Raw genomic sequence first — 22,361 nt, 5'->3', positions numbered from 1 at the left:
TGTTTTTGATGTGTGGGATAAAACTAAGCTCAGAGTCAAAGATCACACCCAGATTTTTTAAAGATTGAGATGGCTTAAAATCCTTTAATTTTTGAAAAAGTTTCTCTCTCTGACCTTCAGGACCAATAACTGAGACTTATGTTTTGTCCTGGTTGAGCTGTAGGAAGTTTTCTGCCATCCATGACTGGATATCTAGAATACAGTTAAAAAGGGCATCAACTGGCCCTGTGTCATCAGGAGCCACGGCGATGTACAGCTGCGTATCGTCAGCATAGCTGTGGAAGCTGATGCCGTGGCTCCTGATGACGTCCCCAAGAGAAAGCATGTAAAGATTAAAAAGGGTTGGACCTAAGATTGACCCTTGGGGAACCCCACATCTTGTCTCATGGATTCTCGAGGAGCATGTATCCATACTTACAAAGAAGCTTCGATCACTAAGGTAGGAGGTGAACCAGTTAAGAACAGTACCAGAGAGACCGACCAGGTTCTTCAGTCTATTCAATAAAATATGGTGGTCTACTGTATCAAAAGCGGCAGTCAGATCCAGTAGAACCAACACCGTGAGCTTTTTGTTGTCTAGGTTACACCTGATGTCATTTAAAATCTTTAAAAGGGCTGTCTCTGTACTGTGGTTCATCCTAAAACCAGACTGATGCCTCTCTAAAATATCATTTGAGTTTAAAAAATCATTTACTTGGTTAAAAACAAGTTTTTCTAAAATTTTACTTAAAAATGGTAGGTTGGATACAGCATCTCCTCACCGTTCTCACAGGGGCCCCCCGCTGGTTAAAACTGGTGATGTTAAAAAACACACGAGTGGTCAGACACGGCCAGATCCACAACAGAGGACCCACCCACGGACAGGCCATAGGTTATGACCAGGTCCAGGGTGCGACCTCTGTTGTGGGTCGGCTGCGTGACATGTTGTTTAAAATGCAAACTGTGAAGGAGGTTTAAAAATTCTCTGGACACTGGGTCCGCGGCGTTGTTGAGGTGTAGATTAAAATCACCAGTTATTAAAATCCTGTTGTATTTAGCATAGATGATTGATAAAAATTCCGAGAATTGACTGATAAAAGAGGTGGAGTATTGGGGTGGTCTGTAAACTGTTATGCTTAAAATAGGAGGGCTGCTAAAAACAAACGCATGATGCTCAAATAATGGAAACGTATTAAAAGACACCTCGCGTGAAGACATTTCGGTCCTTGTTATCGAAGCGGTTCCACCTCCTTTCCTACCCCCCCTTGTAGAAAATAAAAAGTTAAAATCTGGGGGGCAAGCCTCCGTGAGGACAGCAGGTGCATCAGTGCCAAGCCATGTCTCGGTAAGAAGAATACCATCAAGGTTTCTGTCTAAAATTAAATTGTTTATTATAAAAGATTTGTTTAAAAGAGAGCGCACGTTCAGCACAGCCATCTTTATGTCCGCGCCGGACGTGCGCTCATCATGTCTTTTTATGGGAACAATAAAAGCGTCTGGGAACAGTCCTGGGATTCTGTCCGTATGAAGTGATGGTGTCAATGGAGTGAGTGATCTGTGATGTTGATGGCAGACATGGGAGTAGTGGTGGAGGGGCATATATGGTGGGGCGTGCGGGGGGTGAGCGTATATGTGAGTGCGAGTGGGGGGCAGAGTGTTGGTGTGCATGTATTTTAACCAATAGTCAGGAGGTGGATGTTGCGCAGGAACGGACAGTGAAGTCAATGTTCAAAGATAGAAGCCGGGACCCCTCGTGGTTTGGGTGAAGGCCGTCCCGTTTAAAAAGATGGGGTCTATTTAAAAAGGCAGCAAAATTGTCAACGAAGAGGATTATTAGGGCATGCTAACAAAACAGGAAAATGCCAACCTACACTAGCCACCCTATGTAACCATACATGCCCCAAATTATTTTATTTGTATATGTATATATTTTTTAATCGAACTACAATGCTTGGTGTTTGTGTTTGGTTCGACAAAAATAAATAATAAACAAACAATGTGAGAAACAAAACGTATGTGTCCATGACGAGGCACTTGTTACCAATAGGCTAATGCCATTTCCGTTTTTTTTCTTTTTTGTAACACTGTACATGTGATAGTTGTTATTAAATGTTGAAAACTCTCCTGAAAAGACACTCAGAGTTCAGAGTTCCTCATTAAAATGGACCCTGACAGCAGCTGCAGGAGTTGGTGTTGCTCTCCTGGTCTTCACCTCACTTGTCATCATCTGGATTATGTGGGTGAAAACTGTCACTGTTAAATCAAGAACTGTTTCATTTGTATTATATTGTATATTAACGCAGGACTTTTTGGTTGAAAATCAGAAAAAGCAAGTTTTCCAATCAACATTCAGGACCTGGGATGTCAGACAACATTGAGATGGTAAATATAATATACCGGTAGTGTTCGATAAATATTTCAAGTTATCACTGAAGACCCCTCCCTCACGTGTTTCTAATTGTATCACAAGTGACTTCAGACTGAAAACACTGAATTGCATCTGGATTAGAGGCTAAATCTTGGTTGTTTCTCCTCAGCAAAACCCTGAGAGCCACTATGAAAATGTGGCAACAGCAACAACAGAGCAAGATGATCATCAATACAGCAGACTTCAATTCACCCGACAACACACCGATGATCTCTATGCCGCTCTTTCTCCACTGTCTTCTAACTCTCACCACTGCTGACACTGGAAACAACATTAAAAGACATCTAAATATGCAATAGTTTTGTCTTCATTATAATGGTTGTAGTCCTGTGTTGGGTGTTAACGCAGCTCTTAAAGCTCGTATGTATGTGATGGTTACAGGCCGGGTCACCACAGCTAAAATAAAATCAGATATTTCTGTCCTTGACCTTCTAGCTCACTGCAGCAACTTTGTAATAAAATGTAAAGGACAAGATCATGGAAAATCTATAAAAATGCATGACACGGATTTTTCACTAGAGGTCCTTTTTAAACCACAAATAATAGCAGGAAGTGGAGATTTGAAAGTACATGCCGACTTTACAAAGTTCTCTTCCTGTTTTAACAGATGTGTGTTGAGTTCATAAGAAGAGCGTCGGTAACATAGATCATACTTGTATGTTCTTACTTTGTTGCCGTTAAAGGCAGTTTCATATTAATCTTAAAACACAATTTAAGTTGAAAATAGCAATGTTTTCAACAAAACTGGGATTTACCGTGGTTGGTATCATCCTCAACTCAGGTAGGAATAATTTTTTTGTGCGTTTGTCAGAGAGAATGTATGTTTGATACTTTGTGAGTTGGAGTTTAGTAAACATCAAAAGCATCAGAAGCTTGTAAAACCTCCTGTGGTATTTGATGACAAAACTAACAGCGCATGAAGTTAATGATGAGCCTCCAGGTTTTCACTTGTGCTTCTCTCTGCTGAAGGGGTTCTGGGGAAAGGCATCCGTAAATGTGCCTTAAAAGGTACTTCATTGAATCTTTCCTGCTCAGCTGAACTTTCTACAATCCCAAAATGGTTCAAGCTGGATGGACCCAAATGGACAGAAGTGTTGGTAAATGGAAGTAGCCTAAAACACCAGATATCTAAAGATACCCACCCGACTTTATCATTCATGGGTTTGACAAAGGACGACAAAACCTCTTACTGCTGCAATGAGAAACCAGAAAACTGCCATGAAGACCACATTCAGCTCACTGTTACAGGTAAACTTGATGACTGACTAACTTTAAAGAGAAAGGGACGAGTTTGTGCTAATTCTCTGTATCTTTCTCTTCATCTCAGCCCTGCAGGTGAAGGTTTTTCCCACCACAGACGGACAGACGGTAACACTGATGTGCAGCACCACCTGTACGCTGACTGACAGACCTGCTGCCTACATCTGGTACAGGAACTCAGAGCTTCTCTATCAAGACAGGTCTCCATGGTACCAGGAGATGGTCACCAGTGACAAAACAGTCAGATACTCCTGCGCCATCAAAGGCTACGAGGCTCTCAGAGCTCCTGCAGTCACAGTGGGTCAGTTATGTTTCGCTGGCGTTTCAACCACCAAAGTAATCCTGCAGTTTATTTAATCTGAACTTAATCCAGCAACCAGTTCTCTCTCCACCCAGAGTCGGTCTCCTCTACCTGCTTTACGGTGTCCTACAATGAAGGGAGAATGTGTTTGTACAACCACACTTCAGTGAAAGGACCCTGCTCCATCACGTACCCCACAGGTTCACTTTCATCACTCACAATCAATCCTTTCACAACACTGATCCTTTCATCATTTTACTCTTCATTTGTTTGTGTTTTGTTACTGTTTCGTACTTCCCATTTACAGTACCCTCGCTTCCATTATCACAGGTTTTCTTCAGTTTATATGTGATATCTGTATTTTTCTACTTTTAACCATGATTCTATGTTTACCATCTTCTCTCAGAAATATATGTTGAAAAGACTCCAGGGAAGGATCATGTCAAACTGAGCTGTAACACCAGCTGTCCACCCACAAACACTCAATGGTACAAGAACAGAGAAATGCATAAAGACCCATTACAACCAATACCCAACACTTCTCAAGACAACTTCATGTGTGCTGTCAGTGGTGTCAAGGAGCTGCAGTCTGATGAAGTCTGTGAGTATCACCAAACCCGTGGCCTGAACATAGAAACAAGATAAAATTTTGATGTAAATCCTTACTGTTAAAAAATATGTAAATATGAATTTGAGATGCAACAGTCAGAAAAAAATCATAATTAAAGAATCCACTCAAAAATGTCAAGGTTTAAAGTGAATTTCCTTTGAGTTTCATCAAAACTGACACCGTCTTTGCTTTCATCTGTCAGGTGCTGCTGACAAATCCTGCCTGACTGTGAATTATATAAAAAAGAGAATCTGTGCTTTGGAAGGTTCCTCAGTAAACATCTCAAGTAATTATTCCAGTTCAAACTACACAAAATCCAAGGCTAAACACTGGTCTAGAATAATCTGGAATGGTGAGAAGGAGGAGAGAATGGATGTATTGAAAACTGATCATTTTACATATCATGAGGACCAAGAGAAGCAGATTAACACACTGTCAATTAAATCTGTGAAGCAAAGTGACTCAGCAGAATACAGATTCAGGCACCAAGATGACAACACAAGTCAGAAACCTGGAACTGTTCTGATTGTTACAGGTAAATCTGGATCATAAAATATAAACACGCTTAAATCGAGAGAGCTTTGTATCTGAGCCACATCAAAATACAAGATTTTCTGATTTTGCCATCCAATAAGTAAATAGTTCGAATCAAAATTGAAGTTAAATAAAAGTTATCTTTCATAGGAAATGTGCTAACTTTCATGTAAATTAGTGCTGAAATTTTAGCATGAATGTGTGGAAAACAGCAGAGGCAAAAATTGTTGATCATTTCTACAGTTTTGTGAATCACTTTACATGATAAAGTGCTTTCCTGTCTGAAACATGTGTGAAAATATCTGTTTTCTGCATTTGAATCAGACATAAAAGTCAAGATCAGTCCATCTACAGAGGTGACAGAAGGTGATGGAGTCAAACTGACCTGCAGCACCAGCTGTCCTCTGACCAACAACAAGAACTACATCTGGTACCTGAATGATCAACTTCTACAGCTGCCAGAGCACCAAAACAAACACCTGGTTCTGGATGCGGTCACAACTCAGCATGCAGGAAACTACTCCTGTGCTGTGAACACTCAGAGAGATGTTAGATCTCCTGAAAAGACACTCAGAGTTCAGAGTTCCTCATTAAAATGGACCCTGGCGGCAGCTGCAGGTGTTGGTGCTGCTCTCCTGGTCTTCACCTCACTTGTCATCTGTTGCATCAGGTGAAGAACAGAACCTGATGTAAACTGAGTTAATCACATAACACACATCAAATGTGACTGGTATCACAAGTGGGGTTTTTTTAACATTCATTTCAGAGGAAAGGGAAAGTTGAGCCAGAATACTGTCCTCAAGTTGGAGGAGGTAAGTGGCCCGATGCTCCTTAACTATAACCATCTTCCTAAAACAAACATAACACCAACATTCGGTGTCTTGCCTCATTGTCAGGTAAATCACGGTCCTGTGTATGAGGAAATCACAGATCAACCCACGGAGGAGAATGGCATTTACTACAGCAGCATACGTTTCCCCCAGACTGATGTGGATCCTCTTGACAGCATGGTCCAACCTTATCAGCACCAACAGGAACAGCACATCCCTTATGCTGTTGTCTGTCTGAGGAACCGCTGCACATGAACAAGCATCTTATAGCGTAATTTCTGATTCCTCCAAGTATTTATACAATTAATCATCTTAGTCTTTAGTCTGAGACCATAACGTTGGTGGGACCACGATCAGACAGGGGCTGATCGTGGTCCCCAGTTTGTGGATTCCTGCTGATTAAGACAGAACTAAAACTGCAACTTATTCACTGATAGAAGATGGGATAAAATTAAGCAGATGTGCTTCATATACACTTACATTAAAATAATTATTTAGCAGCCACAGTTGTAAGGACCTGAACAGGCCTTATCCTGCATTTTAGACAGTTTTTCCAGTAATTTAGATGCAATAATAATAATAATAATACAGTATAGGCTCTGTGAGGTGAACTTATCTGAATGGATCATCACCCGTGATGCTCTACAGTTTTGACCTGCTGTGTAGTAGCAGCCTACTATTAAACTCATTAACATGTAAGGTAACACAAAGAAAATATTCATTGTATTATGTGCATGTAACATGGACGAATTACGTTGATCGTTTTGTACACCGCCATTTTGTAAATCCTACCCTTCGAATGGTGACGCCAACACTTTGTTAAAAAGCAGTTTATTCTCAATTATACTCCGTCGCGCCATTACCACAGACACACAAACCTGCCGTTATTGACATTTACAGCCACCCTATGTAACCACACATTTTTGTAAATATCCCAAATTATTTTATCAATATATCTCTATCTATCTATAACAAAAATAAATAATAAACAAACAATGTGAGAAACGAAACGGCTGTGTCAATGACGAGGCACTTGTTACCAATAGGCTAATGCCATTTCCGTTTATTTCTTTTTTGTAACACCGTACATGTAATAGTTGTTATTAAATGTTGGAAACTGACAGAACAAAGTTTGGATGTATAAAGAAAATAAGTGCTGTACCTTTTGTTTAATAAATGCGCAGTAAATTATTACTTGGAGTCTTCCATCAGATGACCGGCAGTTTTGCAGTATTATGAAGGCATTCACATATCTACATCTGGGATACACTCCAGAAGACATTAATGAAGAGAAACACGTAACATTTTAAATGTTAGTCCACAGGTATAGAGGTAAAACAAATACTGTACGTGATTTACAGTGCATAAACAAAAAAAATGCAATTAATCATCTGCTTCCAAAATCAAGTCTGAGTAACAGAAAAAAAAAAGTTGTGCGGATGGGTGTTGTTTTTAAATAACTTAAACCTTAAAAAACATGTCCATGTAAGGCAGTAATCATTCACCAGCATCTAAGGGTGAAGTCATGTCGTCCGATTAACAGAAGGAGAAGTGGAAATGGAGAGGAGAGCTTCAGGGTATTACAACATCTCAAAGTTACATCAGTATACTTTGCAGACAAGTACATGACGTTGGTCTGACTGCTTTTTCAAGCTGCTAGACTTACCACTTCCTCCTGTTTCTCAAATACTGGTACGGTCAAGACGGGAAGCTCTTTACGCATCACTCTGTTTTACTGTTCCACCCAGAGGTGTGACCCGGGTCACACGCTTTGCGCTTTGCTAGATAACCTGCTTTCCAACAGGCTAAACCTTAATTCAGTCACATTTCTTGCCATCGTCCATTACAAACCCTCTTCACATTTTCCATGTGGTTTCAGTTGCCCAGTAGCAGTTTTGCTAGAGATTTAAGGCTTTCCCTCTTTTCATACAAGTACATCTGTGTCTCCCACATCATGTCCACCAGGACTGCGTCGCTGACCTCATCTAGCAACACCTCCTGGGATAACTGGGGACTCAATCTGCAGAAAGGGACCACAAGAACAAGGCGTCACACCTGATGGGCTTCTGTGTAGCCGGGATTGCAGTTGACTGACCTGTAGTAAACGGTGTCAGTCATTTCACACCAGGCTGTAGCTCTGTCCACTGCACAGCCATCAGAGTCTGTACACTGTCCAAATAAGCCAATTTGAAAGATGCTATCGTTATTGGTTATTATAGAAAAAAGATATAAATATATTATATAAAGAGAAGCATAAAGCCTGTAACAGCTCATTGAGGCAACAAAATTGGTGTTTTTGTAGGGGTATAAAAAGACACAAACATCATATGGTGTGAATGATTGTGGTGTAAAAAAATAAAATAAAAATAAAACAGTAAAATGGCGTTCATGTAGATTTGAAAAAGATAGAGCTAAGAATTTTGAGGAAACAAGGTGACATTTGATCTTTTTTTAGAATTGGTTAAACACAGAGGGCGTAATCTCTGTTCTCATCATGTTCTCAGGAAGGCTCTTGAAAGAAAAATAACCTAATTTGAAAACAAGACTGTCATCACAGCTTTATAAGAAAGATTGGTGTAGTGGAATATAGTTCTTTAAAGTTGAGTATCATCTGCAAAGCAATGGAAATTAACTAAATGCCGTTAATCTTGCTCAGAAAGAGCATGAACATACGAAAATGCTTGTATGGATGTTTAGTAGTGCAGTCAGGACTAAGTGCGTGATCAGAAACACAAATCTGAGCAGGGGCAGTTGTACTCACACAGTCCACCAGCATCTTGCCCAGCTCTTTGGCTCCTAAGATGGACTTGGCAAATTCCAGAGGGTTGGAGGGCCGGAAAACATCCACAGAGGTCACCGCCATCTGGGGGGGTTTACCTGGAGAAGAGCACAAGCACAAAGGGAGAATGGGGGGCATCATGATTCCACAATTTTACCATCAATTTTAGACTCTTAAGTCTTATTTTTTTTCCATTTTTATGATTACCAGTACATTCATAAAAATGAAATGATGATGAGTTCAGGTTAAAAAAAGTACTTGTGCCCACCTGTACCGAGGGACACCACTACACCCAGCTTCTTGGTTTCCTTCTCCCGGCCCTATGAGACCGTAGAGAATTTTAGAGAATAAAATGAAAAATAATTTGGAGGGGGAAAAAAAAAAAAAGAAAAAAAAAAAAAAGGGATTTGAAAACACAAATTACAGAATTGAAAGCAAAATCCAGTTTGCATTTTACCAACCGCAGCTTTGAGGGCTTTATTATATTGGTGGATTTCTGACATAGCATCCAGTGTTGGGTTATTAGCCAGAAGCCCTCCATCCAAAAAGCGTCCCATTGGCCGGAAATAGGTTGGGGCGGCCCCACTGGAGCGAGCAGCTCGCCATACCAGTTGTTCTAGTGGAAATAAAAACAGATAGCATCAAAATTTGGGATAAAAGTTTTAAAAAGTCATCAATAAAAGTCTCAGTATCTGCATGACCTCAAACACTTGGTCAAGATAGACTTCTTGCTGGAAAAAAAAAAAAAAAATCACATGAAAGTTAATTCTCTCATGTCTGCACAGGTCACATAACCAGCAGAGTACCCCTATGTTTGAAAAACAGTCACACAGACACACACCTTCATCAGCCACCTTCCTACGCTTTCTGGATGGGTCCTCTGTGTATCCTACAATCAACACATCCTCATCCTCCCATCCTGGAACAACAATGTGGCTGGTACTCAGACAACAGAGCAACTGGGCTTGCTCAGAAATGCATTTAAATACAAATGCAGATTTAGTTCTGATGATGTTTGACCTCTCTTTATCTCTGAATATAACACCACAGAGGTCAAAAAGTGGCAGTAATGTATCCTGCAGTATCCCACCACCAGTGATGCAGAATCTACAGACATGCAGAACTGGCCTCGTGCGTTTAAGTACCTTGTGGAATGGTGAGGGGTTTAAATGTGGCAGTAGTGGCATACGGGGCCTCTCTGTGGATGGAGGGAGGGTCATAATTCCTGAAGATGTGCAGCTCTCCTGGGTGTCTATCAGCCAGCACACTAGTTACCATCACCCTGTGAAAAAGGATAAGTGACAGCTTTACCCATCCAAAGTAGTAATGTCCATCCATCCATCCATCCATCCATCCATCCATCCATCCATCCATCCTCTACCGCTTATCCGGGGTCGGGTCACGGGGGCAGCAGCCTAAGAAGAGAAGCCCAGACTTCCCTCTCCCCAGCTACTTCTTCCAGCTCATCCGGGGGGATCCCCAGGCGTTCCCAGGCCAGTCGAGAGACATAGTCTCTACAACGTGTCCTGGGTCTTCCCGGGGATCTCCTACCGGAGGGACATGCCCTGAACACCTCACGAGAGGCTACCCTCTCATCCACTGGGGTAAACGCCAATATACAGGCACTGAGCTGGGGAGCAACGAGAATTGCCACCCCTGTCCGTCGCCAGAGTGGTAGAGAGTCCAACCCCTCTCGAGAAGACTGGTTCCAGAGCCCTTGCTGTGCGTCGAGGTGAGGCCGACTATGTCTAGTCGGAACTTCTCAACCTCGCGCACCAGCTCAGGCTCCTTTCCCACCCGAGAGGTGACATTCCATGTCCCTAGAGCCAGTTTATGCAGCCGGGGATCAGAGAAGTGCCAAGGTGATTTCCTCAAGGTCCCTGCCTTCGGCTGCAACCTATCACACAATGCACCCGACCCCCTTGGCCCCTCCTGCAGGTGGTGAGCCCACGGGAAGGGCAGAGGTCCAAAGCAGTAATGTAGGCAAAATATGTGCTAATGAAAAAATTTCAGGTGACTTGTTGACCAATAATGCCCAATTTTACAGCAGTACTTATAAATGCTCATAAGTACTAAGAAATAGGTGATAATATAACAGTTTCACTTCTCTATGAAAACCAGCCACAAAAAACAAAACAAAACAAAACAGGACACTTCTGGCTTCCACCGGTAAGTGCCATGACAGCCCTTGAGGATTTTATGGTAAATCTCTGCAGTCCATTTAGATTCTTTCTGAATGTCCGTAGTTACCTGGGGTATTGAACATCTGCCATCTTGGTGTCTTCTCCAAACTCTTTCTTTAGAAATTCCTCCAGTGGTGCAGATTCATAAGGCCGTGACCCTTTAAAAACTTGCTCCTTCATTCTAAAGTACAAGCAGCGCAGGTACTCCATGGACTTACCTACAAACACAAGAACTTCTGTTTCTGCTGCCACATTGGCAAAGAGATTGGCAAGACCTTACCGAAAACAAACCACTCACCACATATGAAGTACCACCACATCATCTCGCTATATATTGTTAAATGTGAAACCAAAACAGGGAAACACACACTCACCGTGGATAATAGCAAGAGCCAGGATGCCCCCTGTGCTAGTGCCAGCCACCCAGTCAAAGAGCTCTCTGATAGGCCGACCGGCCTCTTTCTCTAAAGCAATCAACATCTGGATTAACACCAGGCCTTTAATGCCTCCACCATCCAGACACAGGAGCCTGTCCATCCTGCAGAGCAGAGTTCAGTTTTAAACACCTTACCCCTGAGTTCCCTACCTACATTAGTAACTCACTGGTCTGTCTCTGGTTTGCAGCCATCCACTTGATAGAAGCCTGTGCTCATTGCAGCGATTGCAGCTCCCATATGTACCATGTCCTCGAACCCTGTCATCCAATACAAGGAGAGGAAGGGGCCAGTTGCATAGAAAAATAAAAACATTAAGCAGAAACAATGTTAAACCTATCAATCTTTGAGCACTCAGACTTATTGCACCCAGTTTCTAACAGAAACACACAGATGGGGTGTGGGACAAGGGCAATAGTGCCGTTATTCATCCGGTATTGTAACATCAACCATTGTATCTTTATATCATATTGCAGTTGTGGTTCCTCTAGTTGTACCATCTGCATTATATTGTAATTATGTAATTTGGATAATGAGATGGAAAAAATGGCTGAAAGAGCAGTACAGGTCGAGCACAGGGATGAATAGTGGTGTTACCTATGCCCGCCGGTTTGAAGTTGGGGGGAGGACTGTTGAGGGAGGGTGGCAGGCATCGCTGGACTCCTACACTACACAGCATGTCCAGCAGTATCTTTCTGTTAGGGCCTAAATGTTAACACAAAACACACAAGCAAAACATTCACATGTTAAACATGCACATAAGCACAAACCACCACAGCAACATCAGGGGGGATAGGAAAGGAAAGCCCAAACACCAAACAAGTTAGCAATTATGCAGTTTCAAATTAAAACTGCTTTTGGTTGAAAGCATCAAGCAAGCAGTTTCAATCAACTCAATAAACAAACTATATTATTAATTCAGTAATGTCATCTAAAAACAACACACAATCCGTTTTTAGTTGGCCTCTGTGCAAGATATTTTCAAGAAACACGGTAGCCAAACAAGACGACAGATACCAAGTGAAGCTCAAGGTGCTGAATATAATGAGTGCTTTACTGCCCCCTACTGTCGGATATGTGGCATTGCAATTAAGAATGAACATATTACTGCATTATATTGCTTCTCTAAGTTTGTGTTGGGTAGATGAAGGGGCTGTAAAACACTGCTCATGTATGTAACTTGTGGCAATATGCAAACATGTATTTAAAGGAGATGACATAATTATATGGACTTGCAAAGTCAAGCAGTTAAATGTCCATAAGCAACTGCTTTCAACTCTCCTCAGTCCCGTTTCCTCAACAATTTACCTTTGCTGGTGCGGGCGGCGATAAGTCCAGGTGTTTCTCCAAAGTCGTTGTGGATCTCCACATCAGCACCAAACACAATTAGAGCTTTGATCAACTCTATTTGGTCCAGCTAATGAACAAAGTTATAATGTCGTTATTTACATATATCTATAACATATATCTGCAGCACATTTGTCATAGTTTTGACATTCGTGCCAAGTTCAGTTTTATGTTGTTACCTTCATAGCAAGGTGCAGGGCTGTGTTTCCATCTTGTCCCTTCAGGTTGGCGTTCACTCCGTGGGTGAGCAGCACCATGGCCGCCTCAAAACGGCCCTTCTTGGTCATAATGTGAAGAGGGCTTTCCCCAGTTTTACTGAGGTAGTTGACTTTGCAGCCATGCTCCAGCAGCAAGCGACACATCTGGATTATATTTATTAGGGTTAGGGTTAGGTTATTTTAACATTGCTGGTTCCTTTCAAATAAAAATGGCATGCTTTAATTTTTCAGTTAACAGGAGGTAGATATATTATTCTACATAGAATTATATTCCAAAACATAAAAAGGAAGATAGTGCACCTCAGCAGTTTTTGCCCAGTGCAGAGGTGTTCCTCCATATATACAGTCCTCAGCATGGAGCTGGCCTGGGTCTGCTTTAAGAACTTCCTCTACACAGCTGACAGGCAAACACAGAAGATACAATTACCACTGACAGTATAATCTGAAGCAAACGACTTGCACGTTGATGAATATGTTAACTTAAGCACTTTCAGTGCCTGCATATTGCAGGCTTTACTCTGGTAATGGGATAAATCATCACGCTCATCTCAGCTCTCACTCACCACTTCTCGCTGTACTTCATAGCACTGTGAATAGGGTAGCCAGCACCACCAATGATATCACACTTGGCACCACCCCCCAGCAAAGCTTTGACAGACTCAATGCGCCCCAAGCGACAGGCCACATGTAATGGCGTCTCCCCGTCTTTGTTAAGCTCATTCACCCCAGAGCACATACGTAAGCACATGACCTAAATGAGGACAGGATGAAGGGATGGTGAGTTGCTGAGATCTAAAGATGATTTGTAGGATACAAAAACTTTGGCAGGAGCACAATTTAACATAAAGTGAACCAAAAAGTCAGACTTCATTCCTGCTGCACCTGGATGATGGCAGGAGAATCGTGTTTGGCGGCGAAGTGCATGGGGGTCTCTCCATTGTGGTTTTTGATGTCCGTCAGAGCCTGGCTCTCCTCCAGCAGCTCTTTCACACACACAGGGTCCCCATGCGCACATGCCAGGTGCAGGGGCGTCTGACCTGATGCGTCCCGAGAATTGATCTGACTGCAGCAGAGGAACAGGTCACCACTTACTAAATCCATACACAGCTGCTTATTTTACCCATTTCCGCAAATTGTGATCAATTTGAAATCGTGACATTCATGATTTCTTTACAGGATTGCGTCCTACCTCTGAATGTAGTTATGTTTAAGGCACTCTCTGAGGCCTGTGTCAACTGCAATGTGGGCAGAACTCCAGTCTGGGTGGTTGCGGATGCAGTCCACAATTGGCTGGGTGGTCTCAGCCTTCAGGGAAAGCGTCTCATAGAAGGGCCGAAGTTTGAGGGCATAATGAGGGAACCAGTTCATGGCATCCTCCTCTGATGCCACCTGAAACAACCTGTGGGATAAATAGAGAGGTTACGTTTGTTTTGTAGCACTTTGAGAGGTTTTTGTTTAAATATAAAGAGTGTTACAGATAAAAATGATTGTTATTCTGAACTTTTATAATCAAAAAGGAAAATCTTATAGGCAGCTATCTTATGGCCCGCTAGACTGATCACTAATAGCACAACTAAATGGTTCAGGATTTAACTAAACTGCTCTTTTGGTCTCCCGTGACCATAACCAAGCAATACTGACCTCAATGTGGCGGTAGGCATTTCAGGGCACATTAGAAGACAGTCCCATGAGCGGCACTGTGTGTTTTTGTACAGCATCATCCGTCCTTCCTCTCTGAGCTTGATTTTTCCTCCTCCAGCGTAGTCTGACATCGGCACATCCCTGACCCGGTAAGGGTTTGCAAAGAGGTTTGACACGGAGGAAACTGTGTCCAGAAGCTTTCCAAAAAACTGCATAGTTGCTTGCCACAAAACACAAGGAGAGATAACGTTACAAAGAGTCTATATGATATCCTGGTGACACTAGCAAGCCTGTGGGATTTACTTTCAAGACTAATTAATGATTTACATTCCAGCAGGTCACACCGGACCAATAAGGAGTGTGTGGTTGTTGAATGTACACAAAGAATACAGCAGGAAGTGTTAGAGTAATAACATGTTACGAGGAAACCGTGATTTCATGAGGTCACAACTCCAATTTTATAAAGTGTTCGAAGATCTTGCCGATATATAGACCCTATTTACAAGGCTCCACTCAGGCTAGTCATGAGATTTAAGATTTGGGGTTTTTTTTTAGTTCATCTAAATGAATTTGGCACGCTTTCGAAACTGAAAGCCGAAGGAGGCAACTTACGGGTCTAATTAATGTTACAGACTAATTGTTAGTTATTCATCTATGTCACTATGTGCAAAGTTTAGCTTATCGCATTAGCGTGTTAAGTCTTGTCGGGTTGGCCTTGTAATTCATTGCTTACCTGCTAGCTCACCGGGGCTTATGCTGACTTCTGATGGGGACGTCAACAAATTTTGCACCGCAACCAAACGTGTTTAAAAATCATGACTGACGTGCACTCGTCCAATCACAGTTCAGAGCGAGCCACCACCAATAAGAGGGCGGTCTTCAATGTTGGCGACAAACCCCCATGAAGTTACCTTTTCCTCCTCATGGTACATTTAATAATATTGCAGAATATTTAGCAGCACAGAGAATGAAAACAAAATTAATCACTCAGAGATTCTAAGATTTCCAATCGCTGTAGGTTTTGCAAATTCCTGCCGGTGTTATTGTAACACAGAAAGCAAACGTATCTACACTAAACGTATCTACACTCCAAAGTTTTAACAAACTACACATAAAATAATGAACATTAACAAATACTTCGCGAACTTGATAGGTTTTTATTATATCTGTAGGGAGCCGAATAATCTGTTGTCATCAAAACAGAAGCGCGCGGATCTTCGCATCCTCGTGAGTGTCCTTTTTCGTTGCCTGGAGACTGACATTGACCACGTGACACACACTCCCTCACTCGAGTGTGTGTGTGTGTTTGTGTGTGTGTGTGTGTGTGTGTGTGTGTGTGTGTGTCTTGGCTGTGGTCGGCCTGAGCAGACAGCAGTGCTTGACGTTTGGAGGGAGGAAAACAGAGACAGGTAGCTCACTTTCGGTCCACGTATGATGGAGCTCTCGGCGGCGGGGGATCGCATTTTCGCCGCGGAAGCCATACTGAAACGTCGCGTTCGCAAGGTGAGGTCAAGCCTTCCCGCGCGTTTGGGCTCCCTGCAGATGTTGGCCGCCGCGGGTCGGCGCTGGTCCGGTTCCATAGGCACGGGGCTCGTGCCTATATAATGCTGGGGAGGCCTCGCGGCTGGCGGTGCCTTTACTCTGTTAGCCACAGCTAACTGTAAGCTAACTCTTGCTGCTAAATCCCACAGCTTCGTATTTTCTGCTAATAAAACCAGTTACACAAAGAAGGTTAGCCACAGATGAGGCCGATGGGGTGAGAGCCGAGCTGTGAAATGGAGGGAGCAGATTTCTTTTGCCAGCTAATGGTAGCTAAAGCTATACGGCCACACTGCATTTCACTGCATATGGAGGAGGTAGCACCCACATATAAGGGTGGCTGACATCTAGTTTGTACTGTTTGTAAGTAATGACGCTCCGTTACTGGCAATTAGAAGTAAATGTCCAGAAGAAATGTCGGAGAATTAATTTAATCATCTTCTTATCAGTATAGTATGGCACAAGTAGTTGAAATGGTCCCATAAATCTGCAGGCCTCCACTTTTGAAGTACTTGCAAGAAGGTCATAGTTATAAATCTCGCCGGGACATATGACAAGGCGATTGGTGTTTTGCATGAATGCACATTAAATTGATGCATCAATTGATGCTGTTTTATTTTACTTTTTAAATTCTAATTAGTTTACAAACTACAGGTATCAAGTATTACGTCTTCACAAACCTTTAATGACATCACATATGACATTTCCAGAGTGATATAGAACATGACACACGCTCATCATGCTTGCTGGAAATTAAAAGTGTGGTGGAAAGAGACTTTTGCTTATATGGAAATGCCAGCAAATTCACGAGGCCACAAAACAAAAGTTGGGAGGTAAATGACTACCAGGTGTATTTAAGGAATTCTTTAAAGGTCTTTTGAATATGATGCAAGTGGATTTGGTTATCCGCCATTTTCTTATGCCTTGCAGGGACAACTTGAATATCTGGTAAAATGGAAAGGATGGGCGATGAAGTGAGTGCATCCGAGTAAACTGTCACCGATTTTCACAGTTTTAACTTTTCTTTGTGTGTTTGAAGAGCATGATCATGTCATATTTCTGCATTCTTCTTTAGGCACAGCACATGGGAGCCAGAAGAAAATATTCTGGATGACAGGCTGATACTGGGCTTTGAGAAGAAGTGAGTTGAGCTTGCCAGATTGCAGCCACCATGTTTACACTTGAACTCTTGGTTTGCACATTGTGCCTCTACTGTCAATGACTGGCACTTAAAATCTTATCTTGTTTTCTTCATGACCCCATATAGCCTCATTGTCAGTGCATGTAATGGATTTTACAGAACCTAGAAGTGTCTTTATATACATCTAGAAACCATTTACTGCACACAAGTAGACAGTAAACTACTATGTGCATTGTTAAACACAAATTATAAAAGATTCATCAAATGAAATTTAAAATGAACACATAAAGGCAGAAACTCTGGTTCTTTAGACACATACTGATCTACATGCACTCTGCCAGATTTCCTCATCATTTTTGGAGTAATTTGCAATGTTTCTTCTTCTGGTGTTCCAAGTTTTGACTGTTTTGCCTTTGAGATCTTTGCTGTTTTAACTTCCTTTTCCTGTCTGCAGGGAACGTGAAAGAGAACTGCATGGACCGAAGAAACGAGGGCCGAAACCAAAAAACATTGCTGCAAAGGTATTATATTATACTGTATAAATAGTATGTCCCTTTAAACTTTTTCTTCAATCTCTCATTTATAATTTCTGCAACTTAATACATGCACATGACCAGAAATCCATGTTTACCTCTCTGTGCATTTTCACACACTTTGGATGCACCCACAGTTCAGAACACTGATTGCAGACAGACAATGTTGCTCTTTGCTCTGGTCTCCTGTTTCTGCTTTTCTTTTCCTCATTGTGAGCAGAGACCAGGAGCTTTAAATACATTGCCCAGTCAATGTTGATTTCATTTGCAACCTCTGTTCTGCAGCATTTGGGTATATGATTTCCTTCCAAAATAGACATCTCCCACTGGTAACTCACCTGCCAAAATCAGGTATTATTGCGTAGAAAACATAGCAATCCATAAAGTGTACTGATGACAAGTCACAAGCTGATGTTTTTATTGCTGGTGCATCATCCCCACTCAAATGTTTAAACTTTAAATCCTTTTTTAAATAGTCTGTCATGTTTTATCACCCACAGGGTCGTGGTCAGAAAGGAGAGACCAGCAGCCGGAACTCAAACGCCCGCCAGACTGCATCTCGCTCTGCTCCGTCCACCTCTAACAGACCAACTCCTTCCTCATCTGCCTCGCCTCAGCATTTACCGTCTCCCTCGTCCTCGGCCTTTGCGCCCTCTGCGAAACTCAATTCCCATGCAGCCACCCACAAGCTGAAGAAAGACATTCACCGTTGCCATCGGATGTCTCGACGTCCTCTGCCGCGCTCGGATCCCATGGCGGGCTCCTTCTCTACCCCAGGTGGCCTCCCCTCTCGCCTGCATGTCTCCCCGTTCTCAGAGACTGTTCGCATCCTCAACCGTAGAGTTAAACCGCGGGAGGTGAAGAGAGGTCGAATCATCCTCAACCTGAAGGTCATTGATAAGGCAGGCCGAGGCGGGTCAAGTGTAGGCAGCAGGAACACAGCAGCAGGGCGCCAGAACATCCCATCCCGTAATCGCATCATTGGAAAGAAGGGAGAGGTACCCTATAGACCTTTTCAGCCTCCCCTAAAGATGCTGGGCTTTCCAATGTATGGGAAGCCATTTGGGATCCAGTACGGCGGTCCTTTGGCCTTTCACTCCTCTCCAGCCACCTGTTCCACCACAGCCACCAGAGACACCGATTCCGCTTCCACCCAGTACCAGATCCCTCCATCTCCTTCCAGCTCCTGTAGCTCCGAGGGAAAATGTCCCACCAGTACTTCAGCAGCTCAGTCTCAGCCCAGCGAGTGTCCCAAATCCAGTACGCCTCACGCAGAGACCCAGAAGGGTCAGAACGCCGAGCCGCCTGCTCCTGCCCCGCCCGCCGATCCAGCATCGGCCTCCCTCCCCTCGTCACCGTCCTCCTCCTTAGATGGGGAAAAGGAGTGTGTCCTGGACTGTTCCCCACCCCCACAGGAATGCAAGAAAAATCCTCACCAATTCAGAGCAAAGCATCAGCCGACAGGTAACCCTGGGGACCACACCTCCCCCCCAGCGGAATCCAAAAGGGTGCCAGCTGAAGGAGACCCCGACTGGCACCCTGAAATGGCACCGAGCTGCAAGGACGTGGTGGTCACAGATGTCACCACCAATCTGGTCACCGTCACCATAAAAGAGTTCCCATCCCACGCCTCGCCCTCTGCTGGCCCGGAAGACCCCTCCACCCCGCCCCCCAGTGCTTCTGTTGATAGCCCCTCTCCACCCAAGCCATAGGAGATGTTCTAAAATCTGCCCTCATCAATGACGAAAGCTCATCGTGACGGCGTCGCCACATCAGCCCACTTCCGCCTCTCGCTTAACACTTCCTCCTCACAAAGATGGCCGACGTGTTAAAGCTTCCTTCACCGTATAAAAGTGAAGCCTGTGATCCTGCGCTGGTGACATGAAGCTACAGCTTTAGTTTATAGTGAGGAGGCTTCCTCCGTCACACGTTTCAACCCATCCCCACCTCATCCTCCATCAAAAGAGTGGCTCTGGGTTTCCAATTAACCCGAGTCTAAAAATAACGGAGGAAGACTGGGTTTAGTCTTTTAAGTCACGATGCTTTGGTTTCACTCCTGAGGTCCTCGTCCATCTTTATATACAGTCTACGATCCATAACTGTAACAAATGTTGGAGTGTAATGAATTCTGCCCTGCTACTTAAGTAGTTTAAAAAGCATATTTTTTAAATGAGTGTAAAAAAAAAAAGAAGAGATATATATACATTTTAAAAAGAAGGCGCTAACGCTTCTTTCATTGCCATAATTTGTTCACTTGCACAGCACTGATTCCTCAGAGCGGGCTGTTTTAGAAGTTGTGTTTGTTCTTCTCTGAGCTTCTTGCAATAATGTGAAACGGTCACCAACAGCGCACCCAGCCGAGATGTGCATTTACGTAATGGTGAAAGGAGCAAACGCAAGTTTTACATCCAGCCTCTGTAGCAATAGCTGTTATTGATGACCTTCCCTGCGTTTTATCAGAAGTCCAGATTGTCGGTGATGTATGAGGAAATGTGTTTTGCACTTAACAAGTCAATACAGCGAGCTAAATGCACTCGACTGCATCTAAAAATGACCTATTTTATGTATTTCATCAAATTTTAAGGCCTTTTTCTTCTCGCTCTCTTGAACGCACATGCATATACATACAAGTATTTATATGCACGCACAACCTTTAAAAGCTGCAACGTTGCAAACAGAACCAAGAGATTAAGCTATTTCTGTCCGTGAATGGTCTCCCCCTGCTTGCCTTGTTTCCTCCTGAATCCAACACATTTATCTCTGAAGTCTACCAAGACTCTAAATTGGCCTGAAAATGGTTCTGGAGCATGACCAGGATTCCGCACTTGCACCACAGATCCGATCAGCTTGTCCAGGTCTCGATCGTCCAATAGCTCGTTGACATCAGAGAGTCGAGTTTTATTTCCAGCAGCTATTTAAACATCTTTATTTTTCTTTACCTTAAGCCATAAGTAGCAAATGTTGACTCTGGCTCCCACGTTTCTGTTCCATAAGCAGTGACTTGACATGTATTTTTGTTGTTAATGATAGCTATTAGCCACATGCTAACTTGCCTTTTTCTTTCCCTATTTTCTGTTTCTTATTGAGTTTTGTGACTGCTCCTGAACCAGACAGCTTTATTTTCACCATGTCTATTATAAAAGGTTCCAGCTTTACACTTTGTTCAACACCGTTCTGCTGGGAAATCACCCCTTAACTGTTTTTTTCTTCTCCAGTTATAGTCACTGGTGTTAGCCAATGAAGTTATTGAACAACCTTCATTGTGAATGTTAGAGCAGAAAACATGGATATTGGTGCAGTTGTCACCGGATAGAAACGACGGCTCGTTAAAAGCATCATGGTGGTTTTCAGACTGAAATGTTCCTGAGATACTTCAAGGTACCCGATCCCGAACTATCTGTGGTGTCTCCTGCTCTGTCCAGACCTTCCCAGACCTCTTTATTGTTGAAATAGTATGAAATCTTCAGCATGTGTTGCCTTATAGCTACTTTGTTTAACCCCAGCTGCACATTTACATGCTCTTTCTCTGAAGCAACGCGCTAAAACAAATGTCTCACTTCCTTTTCCTGCCATCTCTTTGAGGGAAATGTCTTATCCTCCAGGGTCGCTCGCGGAGTGTCTTCGTTAACACGAGCGAGGTCGACGTGGCCTCACCTGTCACGTCGTGGACACTTTTGTTCTTGTTTCAGAACAAGAACACGTGGAAGAGTTTAGTCCAAAATGATGCATCCATTCAAGAGTTTACGTGGTTCAATTCCAATTGGGGTACCTTTTCTTTAAAGGGACAGCGAGTAACTCCAGACTAAAAGAAGGAAAATAGATTTTCCAGAAACAGATGAAGGAATGTTTTCTTCACGTGGATTTATCATTTGGAATAGTTTTTGTTCCATATATCTTAAATATCTAAGTGGTGCATAGAAGTGACTCTTGCAGTTGGTAGATGTGTTTTGTTTTTTATTTCTCTTATTGGGTAGCACTACTCAACTTAGTGGCCTATATTTCAGCATAATAGGGCTCTTGATTTTCTTATTTTCCTCTTTTAAGCCTTTTTTAAAAACCGCTTTACTTTGATATGTGATGTAATTTTCCAGTGCTAGAATTATGCGGCACTAATGGGGGGAGGAAGGATTCCTGTTGTTATGATATTCAAGATGTTTGATGAATTTTTTGTGCTTTTATGCGTTTTATTATTTTGTACTGTACTTCAATACTTTTTTAAAATATGCATAATGATGTGACGCTGTTTATTTGAATGTCATTTTTAATGGTCCAATTTGGGTTTGATCAGAAGGTGAGCGGACAAGTTTTAATGTGTCCCGACTGCAGTTTTGTCTGTTTTACTGCTAATATGAATTATGTATGATGATGATGATTACGTTGTAATGTATCTGATCTTCTGAAGCATGTTTTGCAAACCCTTATTGTACAGATTATGTATTCATTGTCATGTTGTTGCTTTCTGTGTGTTTCTTGTAAGAGGCTTTTAATTAAAAGGTCTTTCAAATGCAGGGAGGGGATTCTTGGCGAGTTTCTCTTTTAAATGTTGCTCTAGAGATTTTAGACTAAGCACACCGCTACGACAGAAGTCAGGTAAAAAGTACACA

The 22,361-nt window shown here is 42.6% G+C and overlaps 3 protein-coding genes across 6 annotated transcripts; 2 read left to right on the top strand and 1 right to left on the bottom strand.

Moving 5' to 3' along the window:
• The first annotated feature begins 2,790 nt into the window (after positions 1 to 2,790).
• On the top strand, positions 2,791 to 7,133 carry LOC115253201 (uncharacterized). Of its 2 annotated transcripts, none has more exons than XM_029850392.1 (9): positions 2,791 to 3,188; positions 3,377 to 3,655; positions 3,735 to 3,968; positions 4,064 to 4,168; positions 4,375 to 4,569; positions 4,781 to 4,864; positions 5,437 to 5,782; positions 5,879 to 5,924; positions 6,009 to 7,133. In XM_029850392.1, the coding sequence occupies exons 1-9, from the start codon at positions 3,137 to 3,139 to the stop codon at positions 6,195 to 6,197; spliced, it is 1,530 nt and encodes a 509-aa protein (XP_029706252.1). In that variant the 5' UTR covers positions 2,791 to 3,136; the 3' UTR covers positions 6,198 to 7,133. The 2 variants fall into 2 exon arrangements, with proteins under 2 accessions (XP_029706252.1, XP_029706251.1); XM_029850391.1 differs by having other exon boundaries at positions 2,792 to 3,188; positions 4,781 to 5,113.
• On the bottom strand, positions 6,979 to 15,381 carry pla2g6 (phospholipase A2, group VI (cytosolic, calcium-independent)). Of its 2 annotated transcripts, XM_003976817.3 has the most exons (19): positions 15,278 to 15,381; positions 14,545 to 14,764; positions 14,093 to 14,302; positions 13,786 to 13,966; positions 13,467 to 13,654; positions 13,204 to 13,300; positions 12,865 to 13,047; positions 12,647 to 12,755; positions 11,936 to 12,043; positions 11,508 to 11,598; positions 11,279 to 11,442; positions 10,972 to 11,122; positions 9,867 to 10,003; positions 9,563 to 9,640; positions 9,183 to 9,337; positions 8,990 to 9,041; positions 8,704 to 8,819; positions 8,038 to 8,111; positions 6,979 to 7,962 (listed from the first exon to the last, which is right to left on the bottom strand). In XM_003976817.3, exons 2-19 carry the CDS (start codon positions 14,757 to 14,759, stop codon positions 7,818 to 7,820), a joined length of 2,454 nt encoding a protein of 817 aa, XP_003976866.2. In that variant the 5' UTR covers positions 14,760 to 14,764; positions 15,278 to 15,381; the 3' UTR covers positions 6,979 to 7,817. The 2 variants fall into 2 exon arrangements, with proteins under 2 accessions (XP_003976866.2, XP_011616143.1); XM_011617841.2 differs by lacking the exon at positions 9,563 to 9,640.
• Positions 15,382 to 15,834: 453 nt separating this feature from the next.
• cbx6a (chromobox homolog 6a) lies at positions 15,835 to 22,261 on the top strand. Of its 2 annotated transcripts, XM_011617838.2 has the most exons (6): positions 16,078 to 16,352; positions 16,794 to 16,916; positions 17,014 to 17,057; positions 17,159 to 17,224; positions 17,679 to 17,745; positions 18,258 to 22,261. In XM_011617838.2, exons 1-6 carry the CDS (start codon positions 16,320 to 16,322, stop codon positions 19,467 to 19,469), a joined length of 1,545 nt encoding a protein of 514 aa, XP_011616140.2. In that variant the 5' UTR covers positions 16,078 to 16,319; the 3' UTR covers positions 19,470 to 22,261. The 2 variants fall into 2 exon arrangements, with proteins under 2 accessions (XP_003976865.2, XP_011616140.2); XM_003976816.3 differs by lacking the exons at positions 16,078 to 16,352; positions 16,794 to 16,916 and adding an exon at positions 15,835 to 16,047.
• Positions 22,262 to 22,361: the final 100 nt, after the last annotated feature.

Source organism: Takifugu rubripes, chromosome 17 (assembly GCF_901000725.2).
Source record: "Takifugu rubripes chromosome 17, fTakRub1.2, whole genome shotgun sequence".
Taxonomy (NCBI): Eukaryota; Metazoa; Chordata; class Actinopteri; order Tetraodontiformes; family Tetraodontidae; genus Takifugu; species Takifugu rubripes.
This window is presented reverse-complemented; position numbering and strand designations above follow the sequence as displayed.

Bases quoted from the DNA above. Each gene is read 5' to 3' on its own strand.
- LOC115253201 (XM_029850391.1), top strand. From the start codon at position 3,137: ATGTTTTCAACAAAACTGGGATTTACCGTGGTTGGTATCATCCTCAAC. The intron at 3,969-4,063 runs GTCAGTTATGTT...CTCTCCACCCAG, and splicing joins AGCTCCTGCAGTCACAGTGG to AGTCGGTCTCCTCTACCTGC. The intron at 4,570-4,780 runs GTGAGTATCACC...TTCATCTGTCAG, and splicing joins GCTGCAGTCTGATGAAGTCT to GTGCTGCTGACAAATCCTGC.
- pla2g6 (XM_003976817.3), bottom strand. From the start codon at position 14,759: ATGCAGTTTTTTGGAAAGCTTCTGGACACAGTTTCCTCCGTGTCAAAC. The intron at 12,756-12,864 runs GTAACAACATAA...TTTGTTCATTAG, and splicing joins CCCTGCACCTTGCTATGAAG to CTGGACCAAATAGAGTTGAT. The intron at 11,443-11,507 runs GTGAGTTACTAA...TCTGCTCTGCAG, and splicing joins TGCAAACCAGAGACAGACCA to GATGGACAGGCTCCTGTGTC.
- cbx6a (XM_011617838.2), top strand. From the start codon at position 16,320: ATGGAGGGAGCAGATTTCTTTTGCCAGCTAATG. The intron at 16,917-17,013 runs GTAAATGACTAC...TATGCCTTGCAG, and splicing joins CACAAAACAAAAGTTGGGAG to GGACAACTTGAATATCTGGT. The intron at 17,058-17,158 runs GTGAGTGCATCC...ATTCTTCTTTAG, and splicing joins TGGAAAGGATGGGCGATGAA to GCACAGCACATGGGAGCCAG.